This window comes from Chinchilla lanigera, unplaced genomic scaffold, assembly GCF_000276665.1.
Source record: "Chinchilla lanigera isolate Chin_1 unplaced genomic scaffold, ChiLan1.0 scaffold00007, whole genome shotgun sequence".
In the NCBI taxonomy this organism is placed as follows: domain Eukaryota; kingdom Metazoa; phylum Chordata; class Mammalia; order Rodentia; family Chinchillidae; genus Chinchilla; species Chinchilla lanigera.
Window position 1 is genome coordinate 25655892 of NW_004955408.1, and position 21301 is coordinate 25677192.

General features: G+C 42.7%; 2 protein-coding genes and 1 long non-coding RNA gene across 4 annotated transcripts in view; 2 read left to right on the forward strand and 1 right to left on the reverse strand.

Annotated features, from left to right (window-relative positions):
• Positions 1-3474, forward strand: part of Rpl26l1 (ribosomal protein L26-like 1) — an 8981-nt gene extending 5507 nt beyond the window's left edge. Inside the window, exons 3-4 of the mRNA XM_005376344.2 lie at positions 1860-2000; positions 3156-3474. Coding sequence (XP_005376401.1) covers positions 1860-2000; positions 3156-3284 — 270 coding nt within the window. The 3' untranslated portion in view covers positions 3285-3474. The remainder of the gene's footprint in view (positions 1-1859; positions 2001-3155) is intronic.
• Positions 3475-3562: 88 nt separating this feature from the next.
• Positions 3563-9669, reverse strand: LOC106147499. Of its 2 annotated transcripts, XR_001232426.1 has the most exons (4): positions 9638-9669; positions 6451-6551; positions 5532-5677; positions 3563-4062 (listed from the first exon to the last, which is right to left on the reverse strand). It is a non-coding gene; the product is annotated as an uncharacterized LOC106147499 (long non-coding RNA). The 2 variants fall into 2 exon arrangements; XR_001232425.1 differs by lacking the exon at positions 9638-9669 and having other exon boundaries at positions 6451-7347.
• Positions 9670-11811: 2142 nt separating this feature from the next.
• Positions 11812-21301, forward strand: part of Atp6v0e1 (ATPase, H+ transporting, lysosomal 9kDa, V0 subunit e1) — a 35848-nt gene continuing 26358 nt past the window's right edge. The window contains exons 1-2 of the mRNA XM_005376345.2: positions 11812-12005; positions 19367-19414. Of these exons, the coding sequence (XP_005376402.1) occupies positions 11902-12005; positions 19367-19414 (152 nt within the window). The 5' untranslated portion in view covers positions 11812-11901. The remainder of the gene's footprint in view (positions 12006-19366; positions 19415-21301) is intronic.

Genomic DNA, 21301 nt, shown 5'->3' on the forward strand with positions numbered 1-21301 from the left:
ATAATACATTATATATTATATAATATATTATAATATAGTAATATTATATATGATATTAGATGTATATAACACATTTAGATGCATTTATAATATAATATTCATTATAGAGTATTTGTACCTGTACATGATACGTCTTGCTTTTTTTCTCATTCCCGTCCCCTTCTAGTTTCTTTTAAGCTCTTCCAAAATGTTAACTTGGCTCATCTTTGTATTTTTTGCCTTCTCATATCACAAGCCCTCTGAGTAGGTTTTACATTGCATGTCTAAATGGCTCTCATGTATTGCCACGTGCCCTTCCAGGGGTTTATCAGATTCTTTGCTACAGTCTCACCACATGCCTCAAATTCAACATGAGCCAAACTAAGTGACCTTCCCCTTAAGTCTGTTTCCTCCTCTGTGTTCCATACCAGTGGGAGAGGCGTAGCCAGCCAAGTGTATCCCGACAGTCTCTGGTTACACAGACCTGTGTGGGTTTTTCAGTGAGACATGGCCATCTTCTTTTCAACCTGAAAATCACCTTGGAGAGTAAGCTTAACAATGTAGGTTGGCAATTTAGGAATACTGAGCTCTCTAGATCTTCATATATTTTATTTCTTCTATGTTTATTAATCAGTATCACTTGTATGTACTATTTAACAGGCCTTCAGGAAAATCATAATCTTGGTTTTTGTTTTGTTGTTTTGTATATTTATTGTTGTTTTTGCAGTCCTGGAGAATGAACCCAGGACCTAGTGCATAAAACACATACTGTACCACTGAGTTACAGCTCTAGCCCAAAAACCCTTTTGAAAGAAGGTCTCCCTAAGTTGCCCACGCTGGCCTTGAATTTGTGGTCCTTCTACCTTGGCCTCAAGTAGCTAGGATTATAGGTGTGCACTGCCATTATGTCATAGTTTGGTTTTTAAATAGAGTAGATCTTCAGTACAGGAAAATACCACATGAGACTTATTTGATCATAGAAATCTTTTTCTTTTAGTTGTAGAATCTTGAAATTTAGAAGAATGTAAATTTAAAGCAGTAATCATCTATAGTCCTACTTCCTGATTGATAGCTGAGACTATTATTCATCCCATTGCAGTAAATGCTATATATGTGAATCTCAGGGTACAGTATATGAATACACACCTGTATTCCTATTTTCTCTCTAAAGCACATATCTGGATCATTTCCCTTAGTAATAAACTATTATCTTTAACTGTTTTTCTATATTTAGATTTTGAGGATTTTTTTTTTTTTTTAAATTATTAGGATTAGTTTGGTCCTAACCGTCCTAGTCCAAGCAGGTTTTTAGTTGTTGTTCTTCAGATAAGGAGTTTCTAGCCAACCTGGCATAACACAAAGCAAGTTTATAGAACAAACACAGCTGGGTTTTGACTGCCAAGGCTTAATCTGTTTTTGTACAAAAGGTTATTAGGTTACTGTTATGGTTGATACATTGTGTCAACTTGGGGAGTCTAGAGGTTTGGCTAAGTAACTCAGCAAGAAGCCAGGGTGTTACTTTGTATACATCCTGAGCCTGTGGAAGAGGAGGGCATGGAGATTATGTGAGAGCTACAGGCCCCGTAGGTGGAGGTAGCCTGTTTACAAGGAAAGGGAGGGAAAGAGGCTGCTTGCCTGCCATTCCCCCCTTTGCTCTTGTTGCTTGCTGTCTTCTGCCTCAGAGCCAGCCAAGTATGGACTGAAACCTCCACAAACTGTAAGCTAAATAAACCTTTCCTTCCTTAATTTTGGGCTTTGGGTATTTTGTCTCAGCAGTGAGAGAAAAGTAACCAAAACAGTAGCCTACATGAGGATAATTAGCTTCCTCATCATGACGTTCATGCAGGAAGAATGGGGTTCTCTTTTGTACTTTCTCTTAGGTGGTTCGAGGACACTACAAAGGTCAGCAGATCGGCAAGGTAGTTCAGGTGTACAGAAAGAAATACGTCATCTACATTGAGCGGGTACAGCGTGAGAAGGCTAATGGCACGACTGTCCACGTGGGCATTCACCCAAGCAAGGTATGGTTCCCGACTCAGTGGTGGCAGCAGCCATTTAAATGGTGTAGTTAGGGGCACATTGGTACCATGTGCACAGGTGCCCAAGGTAAGAGCCTAGAGGTAGACCAGGCAGGCTCGATTGATTTTCTGTTTTGCCATTCCAGTAATATCTTGGGGCTGGTGGCAAGAGGGCCCTAGATATTCTAAGCATCACTGTCCCACTAGCCAGGCCCACTAGTCCAGAGGGAGAAGGGGAACATCTCTTCTTGGGACCTTCACGCCCATCTGGTAGGATATGCTATTCAGCTTTTGCACTCTTGTTTTATATTATGTTATAGGATCTGTCATTTTCCTGAGTTCCAGATCTTAAAAGCAGAATGGTCAGGGTCTTGACTTCGTAATATCTGTATTCCTGAGTAGCTGCATCTTAAAGCACTGCATCATGCCAGCCAAGGAATAATGAACAAATTTTCCTAACCCAGATGACATATCATTCATTAATCTATCTAAATGGTCAACTGAATCCTCAGGAATTACAGGCGTGGGAGGCTAGAGTAAAAAGAAGCCAGGCATGGTGGTGCATGCCTGTCATTCAGGCACTCAGGAGGCTGAAACAGGAGGACTGCTGCAAGTGCGAGGCCAGCCTGAACTGTATGGCAAGACCCTGTCTCAAATAAATAAATAAGTAAATAAATAGATAGATACACAGACAAACTAAAATAAAAAGGAACCTCAGTGGTATTTATTGTCAGGGGAAGTTCTGCCCTTCAGGATGATGGTGATTGGTTGCTTAGTTGGTTAATTTGTTGGTTGGGGTTTTCTTTTTGTTTTGTTTTTTGTTTTTTTTTTGAGACAGCGTCACACTGTGTAGTATAGCCTGGTCTTGAGCTCACTTTGCAGCCCAGGCTGGCCTTGAACTCACAGCGATATCCTGCCTTAGCTTGAGTGCTGGAATTACAGGTGGGTGCCACCACACCTGGCCCTGTCAGTTGGGTTTTTTTTGTTTGTTCGTTCGGTTTTTTGAGACAGGGTCTTCCTATGTAGCTCAGGCTGGACTTGGAAACTTGTGGCAGTCCTCTTGCTTCAGTTTGTCAAGTGTTGGGGTTACATACACACCTCAAGATGGTGGTGATTATAAGTTCCTTACACTTAAAGATCTGTTGGTTTTTCTAACAGGTGGTTATCACCAGGCTAAAACTGGACAAAGACAGAAAAAAAATTCTTGAACGCAAAGCCAAGTCTCGACAAGTTGGAAAAGAGAAAGGCAAATACAAGGAAGAGCTCTTGGAGAAAATGCAGGAGTGAACATAACCTGTCCTGCAGTTATGGTTTAACTGGAGATGGCTAGCTTAGCCCGTGCTTCTCTGGAACTTCTCAAGATATCTCTGGAATGTTTTATTGCCTTCCTGTTTTGTTGTTGATATCTGGCTCTGTAAATCTATTTTTGCAATTTTGATTAATAATTTTATGAATAAAATTGGAGCTATTTCCCAACTCCAAATGGTATTTACATCACTTTATAAATGAAATCCAATTCTCCTTTGCTAGTCTTGCATATGTTTAATCTGTGGACCAGTAAAAGCCCATTGGTAGGGTTAGGACAGGCCTGCCTCTGCCTGAGCTCTCATTCTAGGGGAAGAGAAGAGCCTGGCTCTTGCCCCTAAAGCAGAAGTCTGCCCCATTCAGCCAGTCATGACAGGAGTTGGCACATGGAGTTCCTAGTTACAACATGAACTGACATACTCAGGCCTCACTAGATTCTGGTGCTGCCTGGTCCTCCCCTGTTCTAGGTAACTAAAATTCTGGAGCTAACTCACAGAAGTACCAACCCCTAGATGACATTTGACTCAGGTGATTTTAATATTTTTTTATGACTTTTACTAATTTCCAACACTGAAGATGTGTGAGACTCCACACAGAATCACCTGGCTCCTGCATTGCATCAGGCAGTAGGGCTGAGGGCTTGACTCCTTCTCTTGTTTCCTTCAGCTGCCTGGTCCCCACTGGTGTCCAAGGCTTAGACTCTAGGTCTAACTTCATTCTTGATTTAGCTCCAGGATCACATCTAAAATCTTCCCTGCCCCTGTGAAAAATGATTGATTAAAATGCATCCAACAGCATTGTTTCTTATGTTTTCAGTGCTGTAGATGGAACCTAGGGCCTCACACATGCTAGGCAAGTGCTCTACCAGTGAACTACACCCCCAGCCCAGTTTTTTGATCCCTATGTGAGAAGCTAGAAACACATATCTTTAAGGTTGTGAAAACTAGCAGTAGCAGTCCACCAGGCCTGCCTGATTTTATGAGTTACTTGGGTGGTATATTAGTTCCTGTCCTCTTGCCTACAGATTGTATATTCAGTAGGTCTGAAGCGAAATAATTTCCATGTGCATCTCATGTGGGCTGTTTTTCATTTGATTGATTGATTGATTGTTTTGTACTAGGGATTGAACCCAGGGCACTGAGACTGAGTTATATCTCCATCCCTTCTTTTGAGACAAGGTCTTAGGAAGTCTAAATTGTCCAGGCTGGACTTGAGTTTGTGACCCTCCTTACCACAGCCTCCTAGCATGCTGTGATTATAGGCTGTGCCCACATGCTCAGCTAACTGTAATTCTTAGAACCATATGAATACGGAAAACTAGATCAAGATATATGTAAAATACATACACCTTATAAATAGATGGTGTGTCTCATGATTATTATAATAGGTCAGCCAGCCAGTAAAGCCTGTAGTTCATATTTTCTTATTTCAGTGTTATCTTCATTCTTGTTTTGGTTTTTTGTTTTGTTTGTTTGTTTGTTTGTTTTTTTCCCGGTACCAGGGATCGAACTCACGGCCTTGCGCTTGCCAGGCAGGCGCTGTGTGCCGCTGAGCTAAATCCCCAGCCCTTCATTCTCGTTTTGGTTTTTAGCTTTTTTTTCCTTTTGAGACAAGGTCTCACTATGTAGTTCAGGCTGGCTTTGAATTCACTATGGAGCCCAGGCTGGCTTTGAACTTGTGGCAATCCTCCTACCTCAGCCTCCTGAGTGCTGGGGATTATAGGCATGCAGTGCTATGCCCAGCTAGTTTTTGTCTTTATTCTTAACCAACATCCTTTAGGACCCCAAAAGCTGCATAAAAATCAAATTTCATACCAGATTAAATTCAACAACTTTTGACTATATAAATCTGGTACCTAGTGTGAACCCAGGTGCATTACTCTCATCATAAATTGAAATTTTGATTAGGAATTAGACTTAGCTTATTTTCAGCAACTTATTCCAATATAGGTGATAGATAAGAATTTTGAAGGCTGTAATCTTCCCCCTCTGGCACTGAAATCAGCACACTGCTGATGCTTAGCCAAGTAAGGAACAGTCCATAAGCAAGAGCAGGGACTCAGGCTGGGGTGGTAGCTCAGTGGCAGCAGCCCTAGGTTTGTTCCCCACCATGGCAAAAAACAAGGAACTCAGCATCAAAACATTTTAATCCTAGTTCTGCCAGTTCTACAATGTGTGATCTTGAGACAATTTGCCTATATGATGAAAGGGAAGTAAAACTAGGACCTACCTCAGAGTTGCCAAGTTTATTACTTAGATGCTTTGTGCTGGGCACAGTGAAGCACAACTGTAATCCTGGTACTCCTGGAGGCTGAGGCAGGAAGACTGCAAGTCCAAGCCAAGACTAGGCAGCTTAGTGACTCAGCAAGAACCTATCTGGAAAAATGAATGGGAATGTAGCTCAGTATGAGGGTCCTGGGTTCAGTCTCCAGTTGATAAAAAGATACTGTCTATAAACAAAATTTTATCCATTGCCTTTTAGAAGAAATTAGGAATGGACTTGTTCACAGGAGCAGAAGTCAGTTTTTCTCATGGGAGTTCAGACAATTACAGCGCAATGCAGAGGAAGTTTTAAGGCCAGCACTGATGTGTTGGGGCTGCTCCTGGGAAGGGGAAGGATACTGAAAAATGGATGCCCTGGGATATGCCTTGTTTCCTGGAATGAATGAAACAGTTTTCTACTGACCTTTTCATCAGATTTGCAGATGTCTATTCCCTTGAGTGAGTCTCTTTGTGCTATTTTGGGAAGACTCCAAACTTTTAAACTGCAGATAACTGCTTCTGAGTGTCTGCTTTGCTATCACACTCAGACATGAGCTGTTCAGCCACAGAGCTTTTGATGTGAGTCGGGCAGGCAAGTGATTGAATTTCCCAGAAACCAGACAGCACTACCTACCAAGTCTGCCATATTCAGCTGACGCTACAGACAGAGCATTTCCTAACTTGTGATGACTTGGGTCTTTTTTCATTAGTATTTAAAATCTGTGTTTTTTTTTTTTGTTTTTTTTTTTTAAATATAGTACCGGGACTGGGGGCATGGCTCGGTGTAGAGCCAGCACTTGCCAGCACTTGCTGGCATGCACTGGCCTCTGGGCTCCATTCCCATCACCTAAAACAAAAGAAAGTAAAATACAGTAAGCGATACTTACAAATGGTACGAATAGTGTCACCTTGAGCTTCAGTCACTCAGTTCCCTCCAATGGAAGTCACTGGTCCATTTCTTCTGAATCCCTCTAGAAAAAGTCTGTGCCTATACAACAATGTTTATTAAAAGCTTGATCCATGAAGAAGTCATCATGAGAAAAGTAGGTCACCTGTATCTAATTAAACAGCTATAGAAGGTTGATTTATTGCCTAAACACCAGAGTTACATAGTAAACATGCACAAATGGGAAATCAAATATTCTTTGTCCATTGGAAACAAATCATCACATGCCAACTATCTCTACCAGTGGGATGTTTCATTCTAGACTTTTTAAGGTGTAGGCAAGCATACTATCACTGAGCTAAACCCCAGCCCCAAGCTTCCAAAGGTCACACATGGATGTAATAGTATCTGTATGGGTGGTGGTGTGAGCAGTCAATGAAACAGGTAATTCAAAGCACCTAGTCCAATGCCAGGCAGTAGCAGTCACTCAAGAAAGGGTCTGTGCTGTACAGTGATGGCTCTCTAGTGCATATTCCATGCACACATACTGGGCCAGTGAGGAATGAATTCTGCTTGAATTTCAGCTTCTCTAGAAACTTTGACATTTGATTAGCTTTGAAAGGAGTTTATAACTCCATAGCTTTGTAACTCACATGCCTGGAGTTTCTAAACTTGTGTTTAAAGTATTTACTTATTTATCGCCTGGTTTTATTTATAAGACTCAGCTTAGGAAACAGGTGCCTCAGCCAGCTGCCCAGTCGTGTTTGGACACCTCTTGTGTGCTTTGTGCTGCTGGGATTGCTTCTGAGGCTTTTCCTCCAGCAGCGCACTTCTCAAGCTTTTTGGTCCTAAGATCTACTTGCACACCTAAAAATTATTAGCCAGGTGTGGTGGCACATGCCTGTGATCCTTGCACTTGGGAGGCTGAGGCAAGAGGATCACTGTGAGTTTGAGGCCAGCTGGGGGTACATAAGAGAGTTCAAGGCCAACCTACACTGCATAGTGAGACCCTGTCTCAAAAAAAAAAAAATTATTGAGGACTCAAGTAGCTTACATTTATGTGAGTTATATATCTGTATTTGCCGTATAGCCGGGCATGGTGGCACATGCCTGTAATCCCAGCACTCAGGAGGCTGAGGAAGGACGATCGTTGCAAGTTTGAGACCAGCCTGGGCTACAAAGTAAGCTCAAGGCCAGCCTGAACTGCAGAGCAAGACCGTCTCAAAAAGACAAATAAATGAATAAATTGCCATATTAAACATTAAAACAAAATTTTGAAATATTTATTTTAAATTCATTTAAAAATAGCAATAGGGCTGTGGGAACAGTTCAGAGATATAGTATATGTTAAGCATGCTCTAGACTCTGAGTTCCATCCCCAGCACAAAAGCATAACAAAACAAATAAATAATAATAATAAATCCAGACTATTTTACTATAACTAAACATTTTATGGAAAATAACTATCTTTTCCAAAACAAACAAAAGCAGTGGGAAGACTGACACTGAGCTAGTTTTGCAAAATTCTTCAATATCTGGCTCAAAAGAAGACTATGGTTTCCCACAATGTTTCTACATTGTCCATTGCAGTATGTTGGGTGTTTGTCTGTTTGCTTGCTTGTTTTTTGAGACAGAGGCTCGCGATGTAGTTCAGGCTGGCCTAGAACTCACTATGCAGCCATGCTGGCCTTAAACTTGTGTCAGTCCTCCTGCCTCAGTCTCCTGAGTGCTGAGATTACAGGCATACACCACCATGCCCAGCTTGTAATATGTTGTTTCAGAGGAAAGAAAATTTAGTCTGAGATTCATCAGTAGAAAAGAGATCCTTCAGATCTGCTAGGAGACTCTCTGGGCCTGCCTAGCAGTCTTTGAACCACACTGCCCATAGTCTCTCTTATTTCCTAAAGACTTTAAGCATACTGAAGGTAGAAAGTATTTGCCCATTCTGTAGGTCACTGGATCATAGTTCCTGGTCTTACCCATAGTTTTCATTTGGAAAATGTGACAAAATGTTTTTGGCAGATTGAATGATAGAGGGAGCTGTTGGCCAGTATTAGCCCACAAATATAATATTGAGATAAAGGATTTTTCTTGTTTCTCAGAGGATGAAATGGTCAGATTCAGACAAAACTGTCTAAAGAGCCATGTCCCTGATCTCCCTCACATCTGTTTCTAAAAGAGGCTGCCTAGAAAGGGCAGCTAAGGTTATACACTCTACCTCAGAGACCAGTTTCAGACTAAATATTTACATTTATTTAAGAAATAGGAAAGAAGGGGCTGGGGATTTAGCTCAGCGGCAAAAGCGCCTGCCTGGCAAGCGCAAGGTCATGAGTTCGGTTCCCGGTACCGGAGAAAAACAACAACAACAACAAAAAAAAACAAACTAAAAAAAAAAAAAAAAAGAAATAGGAAAGAATTCACAACAGCCAAAAAGTAGAAGCAATCCCAATGTCCATGGATGGATGAATGGATTTTTAAAAAAATATGGGCTATACATAAAATGTAGAATTATTCAGTCTTACATAGGAAGGAAATTCTGTCCATGCACAACATGAATGAACCTTAAAGACCTCACACTAAGTGAAATAAGCCAGTCACAAGCAGATAAATGATGTATGATTCCACTGATAGGAGGTACTGAGGATAGTACCTGAGAGGAGGTACTGAGGGGAATAACAGACATAGAGATAGACAGCAGAATGATGGTTGAGAGGGGCGGGGGGAGGAGAAATGGAAGGTTTAATGGGTATTAAAAAGTAAAGATTGCTTGCACAATACTACTAATACAGTTAATTGTACGGTTAAAAGTGGTTAAGACGGTAAGTTTTATGCTATATGTATGTTACCACAACTTAAATAAATAAATATGAAAGGGGAAAGAAAGTAAATGAACTCTTTCTCTATTCAGTCCTTGCAGATCTCATCCTGTCTTAAGGACACCATTCATTTGCACAGTCCTTTACTGGGCATATTCTTTGTATAATGTGCTCTTAGAAACAAGTATCAGTGAAATAGCTGCTGTTCTCAAGGAGTGGAATTGGACAAGCTACATTCACAAATACAAAGAGATGGAGTAACAGGAGGAAATGGGTCTTGGAGAAGGCAGTGCTTGGACTGAAAAAAATTTTTTTTTTGGTCTTTTTTGAGACAGGGTCTCACTACGCAGTTCAGGCTGGTCTTGAACTTACTTTGTAGCCCAGGCTGGCCTGGAACTCGCAATGATCCTCCTGCCTCAGCCTCCCAAGTGCTGGGTTTACAGGTGTGTGCCACCAGGACCGGCTATATGGACTGGAATTTAAGAACACAACATTTCTGCTAAGTTTTACAGGGAGCAATATGAGCACAAAAAATACCAACTAGTTTCCTGCATTATTGGTCAGTTAAAGGCTTAGAAATATGTTTGAAAAGTTGGCATAGATGTTGGAGATTATTAGTCCAACTTTCCACGTAATTTAGGAACCCATTTTACTTGGTGAAGAAAGAAATCAGGAGGTAATGTGAGGCAATGAAATGTAGCTATTGCGGGGAAACCAGACCACAGAAAAGCACATTGGATTTAGTTTATAGATCTGTTCGGCATCTTGCTTCTTCCTATAAACTTTATTTTTACTTCTGGGTTTTTTTTTTTTTGGAGACATGGTCTTGTTATGCAGTTTATTTATCATTTATTATTTATTTTGGTTTTGGTTTGGGGGTGTTTTTTTGTTTGTTTATTTTTTGAGACGGAATCCCACTATTTACTTCAGGCTGGCCTGGACTCACTATGCAGTGCAAGCTGGTCTCAAACCAGCAGCAATCCTCCTGCCTCAGCCTCCCAAGCGCTGAGATTACAGGTGTGCGCCACCATGGCTGGCTTGTTCTGCAGTTTAGGCTGGCCTTGAACTCACTATGCAGCTTTCTATAAACCATCAATCTCAACATCTGAGAATTGGTTTCCTCTGTTTTAAGGTTGTAGCATACCATAGTTTACATGTGTGACAATTCTTGGCAAGCATCTTGACAAGAAACTCTATGTCTATCTTCTTACTATAGTGGTCAGTTCCTACTGCTTCAAAACCCAGCTGAAAACTGGCTAGTGTGCAAAGGTATGTATTATGTGTACATGAACAGCCATTCTACGTTCACACTATATTCAGTGGCACTTTGCAGGTCCACCTCTTCCCCAGAGTGTGAACTCTCTGGGGGTTGTCTGAAGGACTGCTGTCACTCCACAACCTGGCATAGTGCACCAGACATACCATAGTGCAATATTTAAGAGCTCTGCCTTTGAAAATTAGATCATTAGGGTGTGGTGGCACATGCCTACAATCCCAGCATTTGGGAGGCTGAGGCAGGAGAATCACTGTGGGTTAGAGGCCAGCCTGGGCCATATAGTGAGTTCAAGGCCAGCCTGAACTACATAAGGAGACCCTGTCTCAAAAAACTGAAAAACACAACACCCCAGATCATTAATGATTGAATCCTGGTCCTTAACACTTACCATGTGTTATGGTTGAAACATTGTGTCAACTTGGGGAGTCTAGAGGTTTGGCTAAGTGACTCAGCAGGAAGCCAGGATACTTACTTTGTATACATCCTGAGCCTGTGAAAGAGGAGGGCAAAGATTATGTGAGAGCTACATGCCCCTTAGGTGGGGGTAGCCTGTTTACAAAGTAAAGCAGAGAAAGAAGCTGCTTGCCGCCATTCCTCCAGTTTTGCTCTGGCTGTTTGCTGTTCGGCTGCCATTCCTCTTTGCTCTTGTTGCTTTGCTATCTTCTGCCTCAGAGCCAGCCAAGTATGGACTGAAACCTCCACAAACTGTGAGCTAAATAAACCTTTCCTTCCTTCATTTTGGGAGTTGGGTATTTTGTCTCAGCAACGAGGGAAAAGTAACCAAGACACCATGTAACTTTGGACAAGAGCCTTAACCTCCTCTCCGGGCCTCAGCTTCTTCAGCTGCAAAGTTGGTACAATAATTATAATTCATAGACTGCAGTAAGGAATTCAAAAGCAACTCATGTACTAAAAGCTCACAGTCCAGCGCTCCGTACATAGGAATTCAGAATAGTAATTTATTATGTTAAGCTCTCTGCATGTCTGTTGCATAAAAAGTCATGTTGTCAGTAACTACACTTTGCCTAAGGGGCCTTTATCGAAAACTTTCCTAAGCCCTGGCGGGGGACGCGGGGAGGAAGAGCTAGATCCCTAGCTCTTCCTGGCGGGGGACGCGGGGAGGAAGAGCTAGATCCCTAGCTCTTGCCTGAGCTACGACTCTCTCAGCAATTGCGGCCCTGACACTGGCCGGGTAAGGGCGGAGCTCTGGAACCCGAGGGGCGGGGCCCGGCGCGCGCGGGTTACGTGAGGCGCGAGAGGCGGGGCTTTGCGCGCGCTGGTCACGGGGCCCGGCGTTGACACTTCCGGGTGGGACCGAAGTGAGGCGGCCGGGAAGGGGCTGGCAACTCCGGCTGCAGTCATGGCGTATCACGGCCTCACGGTGCCTTTGATCGTGATGAGCGTGTTCTGGGGCTTCGTCGGCTTCGTCGTGCCCTGGTTCATTCCTAAGGGTCCCAACCGGGGGTAAGTGCACGAGGCCACCGCGGCAGGGACGCGCGGTGAGCGCCGGCCGGGGCCGGGGCCGGGGCCGGGAGAGGGGCCTCGCACCGTGGCCTCCACCTCCTACCCGCGTGGAGCCCCCTGTTATCCCCCTGTCATCTTACCACGGCAGCGTCAGAGTCCCCGGCCCGGGTGCGAGGAGGGTCACTTTCGGCGGATTCTCCTTGGAAATGAGTGTGGAGATTTGTTTCCTCACGGGTCTGGGTGGGAAGAGTGCCGTCCGGAAGGACTCTGTACGGACGCCAGAAATTAGGCTTTATCTCTCGCCGACTTCCGGCCCTTTGGCCTTGCCTTCCACCCTCACGAGGCCTTGTTTGCTGGAACTTTAAAGGATCGAGTAAATAAAGCAAAAGTTGCTCTCTGCCTCACCTGCTGTCCAGTTGCGTACGGAACTAGCTTGTTGGACAGCGAGCCCAGACCTCACACGTAATGGACCCCAGCTGGGGGCTGGGGCCTGATCTCGAGCAGGCGGTATTGTTTAGGGTACCCTGCGTCATACCTTTCGGAGGACGCTGTCCTTGTTGTGAGTGTAACAAGTGCTTTAGAATATGCTACTGTGAAAGATGTGCCCCCGCAGACTTTTTTTAAAAAAGAACTTTGTCTGTTTGGGAAGTAAACTTTTTAAATATAGTATAAAATAGTCTTCAAAAAATAAAATAAAATACAGTCTTCAAGGGAGCTTTGGGCACCCTCTTTCTGGTTCCTCTTTTACTTTTTAATCATTTTTTCCCCCTCAGTTCAAGATCATGGGGCAGTGTGACTTGGACTGATGTCAGAGTGTGTCAGAAACACTATCTGTTAATCCTTAAAACATTGGTAGCTTTCTAGTGCTTCCTTTCACAGGACTTTGTGTGCACAGTAGGCGCTAAGTATGTGTTGAGTGGGTAGTTAGTTCTGTTGCCTTCATTAAAGGAAAGGAAATTTTATTACTCTGCTTTCTGCAATAACTTGCTTTTTACTTCTTTTAGCCTAAAAATAAGCTGCACATTTTTTAAATGGAAAAATGGTAGACGAATTTCTATCATTTGTACGCATCAAGTCTCACTTTCCCGCTTTCTGAGCAGATATATAGTGTCATATCGCCAGCTTGTAGTAGGTATAGATTTATTTTTTAAAGTGAATAATCTCACTGTATTGCCCAGGCTGGTCTGCAGCTGGAGATCTCAAGGAATCCTACCACCTCAGCCTCTCAAGTAGTCAGACATATACCACTGCTGCCAGCATCATAGTTGCTGCAGTGTCAGAATTCTAAGGTTATTAAAAGAATTTTCATTAACCAAATTTAAATAAACCTGTTTTTCCTTCTTGAGTTGCAGACCACAAAATGTTTCTTTGTTAGGTTATCTTCAGTGGTTTTATTACTGCCTTTCTGTCTTCATTCTCAGAAAAACATCTATTAATGTGCTGGCAGTAGTCACCACTCCTTTCTTTTTTTGGTGCTGGGGATGGAATCCAGGGCCTTGTACACCATGCAGTCTGTCACTGAATCACACTGCGCTCCCCCTCTGCCCCCATAACTCCTTTCTTAAAGACTGCACTCCTCGGGTTTGGATTTGATGCTGCTCCTATTATCCAGGTTAAAAAAAAACCCCTCTGATGGCTACTCAGTTTCTAGCTCTAGTGTAATGATTCTGGTATTTGACCTGCTAGTGATACATTATCTGGGTCCAATTCACAGCTTCCACCACAGTCCTTGTATTTCTTGTTCTTAGCAGGATTGAGCAGGTCATGAAACAGTACCTCCTTGGAGTTACAGGATTACATTTTGAGAAACACCGGTCCTAGGTAGATGACCTCTGCGACCTTGGACAGTTCAGTTAACTTTTCATGTTTCCATTTCCTCACTGTTCCCTTTTACCTGTGCAAATCAAAAACAATATTTTGAAGTACATGAAGGAGCTGTACTGCATCATGGACTGTGATGAGTTTTAATATAGGAAACAGCTATGTCTGATTTGAGGTGTTAAAAGTCTTTATTAAGGAAATAGTATAGGAGCTAGCTGTGTAAGAGGGGAAAAAGGCAAAGGACTGTGATGTTGCCTCCTCTTCCCCAAGAGGCTCCTGCTTTCCACACTGTGGAAAATTGGGTTGTTCGGAGGTTAAGGGCCTGAAGAGGCAGGAGAAGAAGGCAGAAGGAAAAAGCTTCTTCCGGGCCTGCTGCTAGCTGAAAGCAAAAGGCTCTTTCAGTCTTTTCTGTAGCTGAAAAGGGGCGGGATCAAGTCAAGCCTGTGCATGTAGGCAGCCTTCCTGACCATTCCTGTTCTTCATGGTTTCTGTTTTTAGGAACCCACAGATTCTCTATAAAAGTTTGAAGTTTTTTCACAGTGGCTCCCTACCAGGTGTGGAGGAAGGGATGAGGAATGAGCACAGGGATTGGTGTGCCAAAAATTCAGTCAGCTGCAATGTTTCCATCATTTTCAAACATATGTAAAAGTAGGAAGAACAGTGAAATGTGTGCCATCTATCCCCACCTAGATTCAAGAACATATTCATATTGGCTTTATGTGTGAACACGTATGAGTATGTATGTAAATGTCTTTTTCAGATTTTGTTGAATTATTTGTAGATAAACCGCAGTCTCTAGGACTCTGGTTTTTTGAAGCAGGGTCTTGCTGTATATCCCAGGCTGGCTTCAAACTTGCAGCAATCCAGCTGCCTCAGGCTCCCAAGTACTGGGATTCCAGGCATGCACCACCATGCCTGTCTTGTCTTTGTGACTCTTAACCCCTAAGTACTTAAGCATGCAGCCCCTAAGAAGAGTCACATTTGAGCTGGGCATGGTGGCACAGACTTGTAATCCTAGCACTCTAGGAGGCTAAGGCAAGAGGGCCACAAGTTTAGCCTGGCCAACTTAGTGACTTAGCAAGACCCTCTCTCAGAATTTTTTAAAAAAAGTCATGGATGTGGCTCAGTGTGAGCAGCAGCAGCACATTTGGAAGTAACATAGGGAACTTTTATATGAAATTATTAATACCCATGGGTAATACCGAAAAGCTGTAGTGTCTCAGCGCTCTGATATGGAGAATCGAACTCAGGACCTTGCACTTGCCAGGCAGGTGCTTGTGCTGCTGAACTAGATCCCCGACCCTGTCTCAGCTCTCTGAGATGATCTTTTGGGGGAATAGAGGACAGGGAATGGATTTTAGGTTGGGGCACAGGTATAGGGAAAGATGAGCAGCAGCTTGGAGTTAAAACTCATAAACGGTTCATTCTCCAGTAGTGGGAAAAAAAAAGACTGATAAACATGATGTACTTCGGGGGACAGTGAAGGCACCTGCTTTGAAGTGTGAAGGGCTGAAGGTAGAGGGAGGTGAGAAGGATGAGTAGAGAGCTTTGATTACAGGTGAGGAGCAGGTGATTCTATAGGTCTTCACTTTTATTGTGCAGTTAACAAACTTTTTAGCATAAACCTTTGTAATACTTATGTATTATAGGTGTAATATATAAATTAGTTCAAAGAATCTGCCTTCACAATATACTATCTAGAATCTGATCATCTGTTGCCAACCTTAGCCACTTGGATTATTGCAGTTCACCATAACTAGTTTTCTTTTTCCTTTGCCCCTCTTCCCTCCAGTCTCTTTCAAGCAGGTTGAGCAATCCTATTAGAATTGGAGTCAGATTGTCTGTCCTTTCCTCAGATCCTTCCCTTTCACTCAGTCTTCTCCCAGCCTATGTGGTAGCTCTTTGACCTCTCTTCTGACCAAGTTGTCTTTGATTTGCTTCAGCCATATAGGCCTCTTTCCTTGGAACCAAGTGTGATCCTTGCACTTCCTATCTTTGTCTGTTCTCCCTCCTGAGAACCCTCACTTGCCTTCTGTGAGTCTGCACTCAAATTCCACCCCTCTGCAGTCCTTTTCCTGGCTGCCTCTAAAATTGCAGCTACTCACCCTGGTCCACATGTAAGAAGTTCCTTTGCTTTTTTATTTCCTCCCTTAGCACTTGCTGACCACCGGGCATACTAATGATATTGTCTATTTATTATTTATGTTCATCTTGTTTGTTGTCATCCCCAACTAGCATGTGAACTTCAGGAGAGCAAGGTGAAGTTTAAGTCTTTGTTTGCCGGGCATGGTGGCTCATGCCTGTAATCCCAGCACTGGGGAGCCTGAGGCAGGAGGATATTTGCAAGTATGAGACCAGCCTGGGCTACAAAGTGAGCTCAAGGCCAGCCTGAACTGCATAGCAACATCCTGTCTCAAAAAGACCAAAACAAAACAAAAAAAAAAAACCTTCTTTGTTCACGTCTCCTGGATACTCAGTGTAAGTCTGTGGAATGGATGAATGTGCCAGTAGATTAACCAGAAAAAATGCACACACAAAACATCTAACAGATGAGTTAAAGATAAATGTAATAGCCAGGCACGGTGGCACACACCTGTAATCTGAGCACTTGGGAGGCTGAGCCTGGAGGATCCTTGCAAGTTCAAGGCCAGCCTGGGCTACAACATGAGTTGAAAACCAGCCTGAACTGCATAGTGAGACCCTGTCTTAAAAAGGCAAGATAAAAAAACAGGGCTTCTCATACTTGCCTTGCTTCGCAGGTTCTAGGAGATAATCTTCCTCACTCCGAGGGTGTGGACATACCTCTGTGGAAATAACTCCTCTGTGTGATGGGAGGCCACTAAAAAGTCTTAAGCTGGAGAGTGATACAGTGAAATACAATGAAAGGAATAGATGAATCTGAGTGATTGCAGATAGAATGAAAGGGATGGAAAAGACTTTTGAATCTGCAGCAATAAGTTAACTAAGCCACGCTGGTTAATTTTGCAGATAGTGGGGATGGCAAGGCAGAAATCCAGTTATGGGAAAGATGTCTTAGAGGGTCATTTGTTGACAATGATTAAGGTGAGGTACAGAGAAGGGGTGAGCAAAAGATGATACATGTAGGAGTGGGTGGGAGGGCTAGAAATGGTGGAGTTGTTTCTGAGGAATCAGAGAATTTTTTTTGTGTGTGTATGTGCTAAGCACACAATCTACTACTACCACACCCCTAGCCCTGAGGGTAATAAGAAGTTTAGAAAGAGTTTTTGCTTTGTTTTGAGACAGGGTTTCACTATGTAGTTCAGGCTAGCCTTAAACTCAATATATCGCCCAGGCTAGCCTCAGACTCAGCAATCCTCCTGCCTCAGCCTCCCAAATGCTGGGATTATAGGCGTGTGCCACGATGCCTGGTTTAGAAAGGGAGTTTTTGGGAAAAAATAGAATGTCATGAGTTGTTTTATTTTTAAATTTTTCTTTAATTTTTATTTTAAAGAGTAAAAGAAGGATAACATAATAATGGGGGGCTTACCAAATTACAGACAAAGTGGTAGGAAATCATCAGTGGTTATTGTTTTACATATTGCTATCTACAAGATAGTTTCTCTGGAAAACAAATAGACAAATAATAGACAAGAGAGGTAGGAGTTACAGACAAAAGAGGTAGGAGATTATCAATAGCTGTTGTACTATACTTTGGTATCTTCAAAGTGGCTTCTAAAGAAAATAAATAGAGCTATTTATGAGTGACCCATTGAATAATCATTAACTATTCTCAATGATTGTTGTAGGAAACACATAATAATAAACATACATCCATTTATGAAATAGGATAGGAACAATACAAACATTACAGAACTATGGACAAATTAGTAGGAAAATATCAATGGCTGCTGTAATACATGGTGGTATCTTCCAAGTGGTTTCTCAGGAAGACAGAGATATGCAAGAAGGATCTAACAAGTAGTTACAGCCTAAGGGTTGTCAAAAATAGCGTATTACCTCCTTACCAGTGACTCCTTTCACTGAGGTGTGATGGGGGGAAGGAAGGCCAGGATTGAAAAGAAGGACTGAGAGACTTGCACCTGTGTTTAGCAACAGGCTATTTTCTTGTTCCCCCATAGTCATGATTACCCGGAGCTCCTCCATGGAGATGACAGTCTGGCCAGAGGGAGGAGGCAGAGTGTGCCCCGGGCCCCCTCATTTCTGTTGGACTAACTGGTAGAATGGGTCTGAACTCTGGGGCCTCCACTTCAGAGGGCAGACAGATCTCCAATGGTCACCTTTGCATTCAGGGCATGGCCCATGGGGCCTCTTAGGGCAGTTCCTCTTGAGGTGGGCTGGCTTTTAATAGCAGTAGAAGGTGAATGCAGTTGTCAAGTTCTTCTTGGCGCCCTGGGAATCAGACTTAGGGTCTGTTTCTCTTAGTGCTGCAGCAAAAGCAGCTGCTTTTTCTCAGTCTCCTTGTTTTCTCTCCTTGGCCTCCTCCTCTTCACAGATATAGAATACTGAGGAGGCAATTCTTACTAACGTCTCAAGTGAGCCATCTGGGGCGAAAGCCATTTTTTGTAGCTTTTTCTCTCCAGCCTCCCATCGCATTGGGACCCCACAACCAGTTAGTGTCCTCTCCCCTACTGTCAGCACAGGCAGCAGGAATCTCGCTGCAGACCTCCCCAGTCCTCCACACACTCCTCCACCACAGCCCTGTACTGTCAGGGGAAAAACGGCTTCCAGGGGGTGTCCCCAGGAATTGCACAAGGTCCTCCTGGTTTGCAGCTTCCAAATGGCTCTCATGACCCAGTCCACTAGGCCTCTGACTCTTCAGGATTGGTCTGTACTCTCGTGTTCTCTGAGTCTTTGTTCAGCAGCTGCTCCTCCGCTGACTCTGGACCTTTCTGGTTCTCAACGGCAGGGGCAAGAGTGACCCATTGTGTGGCACATATTCCCAGGGGTTTCTCCATGTTGGAATGATTCATGCACGTCTGCGGGCGGGCCTTCACAGCCAGTACATGGTAGGCCAATTGTGTCATTGCTTCTGTGTGTTATGATAGTTCTGAATTGTGCGGTGGTGGCTGGCCTGAGGGTCAGCGTGCACCACCTCGGGGCCTGCAAGGCCGAGGGCCTGAGTTCTGTTTTAAAAGTGTTGAAATTCAGCTGATCAGAGATCTGCATGTAACTTTCAGACACAAATAGAGAAAGAGGAGAGGTCAATACTAGAGAGCATAGTTTAGAGCTGCACTGTTAACTCCCTGTGGAGAGTACTACCAAATGGAGTAGTTACTTGGGTGTCAGAACTGTCACTACAGACCTTTCAGTTTCAGATGAGTTTGATGTGGACATTTGAGCCATTCCATCAACACATACCCTTTATATACAGATGTTTTTGTATTTAAACTTCTACCAAGTACACCCTCAGGTATATTGTAGTCTGTTGGATATTTGAACAGATTTGAGTCTGCTTTCATGGTGTACCATCTGTGGTGGTTTAATAACATGGGAAGGGACTTAAACCATTTTATACAACTTGCTAGTTAACTAATGACATTTGTATTTTCCTTTTTTAGAGTTATCATCACCATGTTGGTGACCTGTTCAGTTTGCTGCTATCTCTTGTAAGTATATTGACTCTAGTAACTAGTTTTGTCTAAAAATAATGGCAGTTATTCTGGGTATTGGATGTGTGCTGTTCATACACTTGTCTCATTGAGGCTTAACCCTCATGTAATAGGTAGTGGCCTCAAATTGAAAATACACATTTCCAGTGCTCAGTATGTTACACGAGTACTGTGCAGATGCTCCCCGTCTGGGAATACAAGTGTAATTTTTATTGACACAAATATAAAGCTCATAATTAGCTAGAAATTATATTACTTTATATTTTACTATTGTGAAATATTTGTTTTTATTGTGAAATATTTAGATTTACTCATTTCACTTACATATCTCCCTATGAAGCTCATAAAGCCATTTTTTTTTTTTAAGTTTATTTGAAAAGTAAAAGTGAAGAATGAGAGAGGGAATAACTGGGTCTGTAGAGCAAGCTTAGGCTGAATAAAAGAGGAAAAGCAAGATAAGCAAACCCTGGAGAAAGCAGGATGAGCTGTCATGAGGAAAGCCATAATGGCATAAAGCCATTCTTTACTATGACTTATCCGATAAACAGAAGTTAAGCTAGACTTATAATAAATAGAGTAAGGATAATTTCCTAAGTAATTCATTGCATACTATATCAAAGTATAATACTTTGCATATGTTTGAATGGATTCATTATATAAATTATTGAATGAAAACTATTTTAGGATATGTAAGGTAATTTCTCTCCTCAACATATATATATTTAGAATGTTGCCCTTTATCTTCCTGAATACCAGCCATGGCAGAACTGCAGTTGAGCTATTTTAAAGATGTTTCCAGCTGTTGTCCACATTCTCCTCTTTCCTGAAGAATATGGAACAAGTTAAGCCCCAGAAAAACAACCAAGTTTTAATCAGTTCTTGGAGAATAACCACTTCAGTGTGTTCAAAGGTTGTAGGATTTCCACTTCTTTTTTAAAAAATTGAAATATGGATCACACCTTAAAAGTCACCTTTTAGGAATTTCTCTTTAAAGTTTAGAATGAGTGATTTTTATTTCCTTAAAGACAACTTTCTAGCTTTTGGAGAGTTTAGTGACATAGAAAAGACTGGTGTTGGCCCAAGAATTTAGTGCCCACTCGGTAGATAGCAGCAGTTCTAATCCATTCTGAGATGGAAGGCCAGTTCTCTGTGTTATCCTGAATCTGAGAATGTCGAATATCCTGAATCTGAGAATGTCCAAGGTTTTTGAAGAGAGTTTATGGAGATGAACTAAAGTCCATTTCTTAGCATAGGTCACAATCCATCTGTCAAGAGTTCCTACCATGAATTTTTGACTGTCTGGCCAGTAGTTCATTCACTTGTTAAATCCAGCTTTAGCCAGGTGTGATGGTGCTGTAATCCCAACACTGAGGAGGCTGAGGCAGGAGGAATGCTGCAAGTTTGAGGCCAGACTGGGCTCCATAGTGAGTTCAAGACCAGCCTGGACTACATAGTAAGACCCTGTCTCAAAAAAATTTTAAAATAAATAAATGAATAAATGTAACTTCAGGGTGTTTTGTTTTGTTTTTGTGGTATTAAGAGATTGTGCCCAGTGAGCCCAACTGAGCTACATCCCCAGCCCTCCCCCCACCTTTTGAGACAGGGTTTCATGAAGGCACTAAATTGCCTAGGCCAGGGTTATAATCCTCCTTACTCAGCCTCCCAGACTGGTAGGATTTATAGGCGCGTGCCATCATTCCTGGCCGAAACTTTTGGATTTTAAAGCTGAATTAAAATATATTATAAAGCAGGCATGGTGGCGCATGCCTATAATCCCAACACTTGGGAGGTTGAGGCAGGAGGATTGCTGTGAGTGTGAAGCCAGCCTGGGCTACAAAGTGAGTTGAAGGCCAGCCTGAACAGAGCAAGACCTGGTCTCAAAAA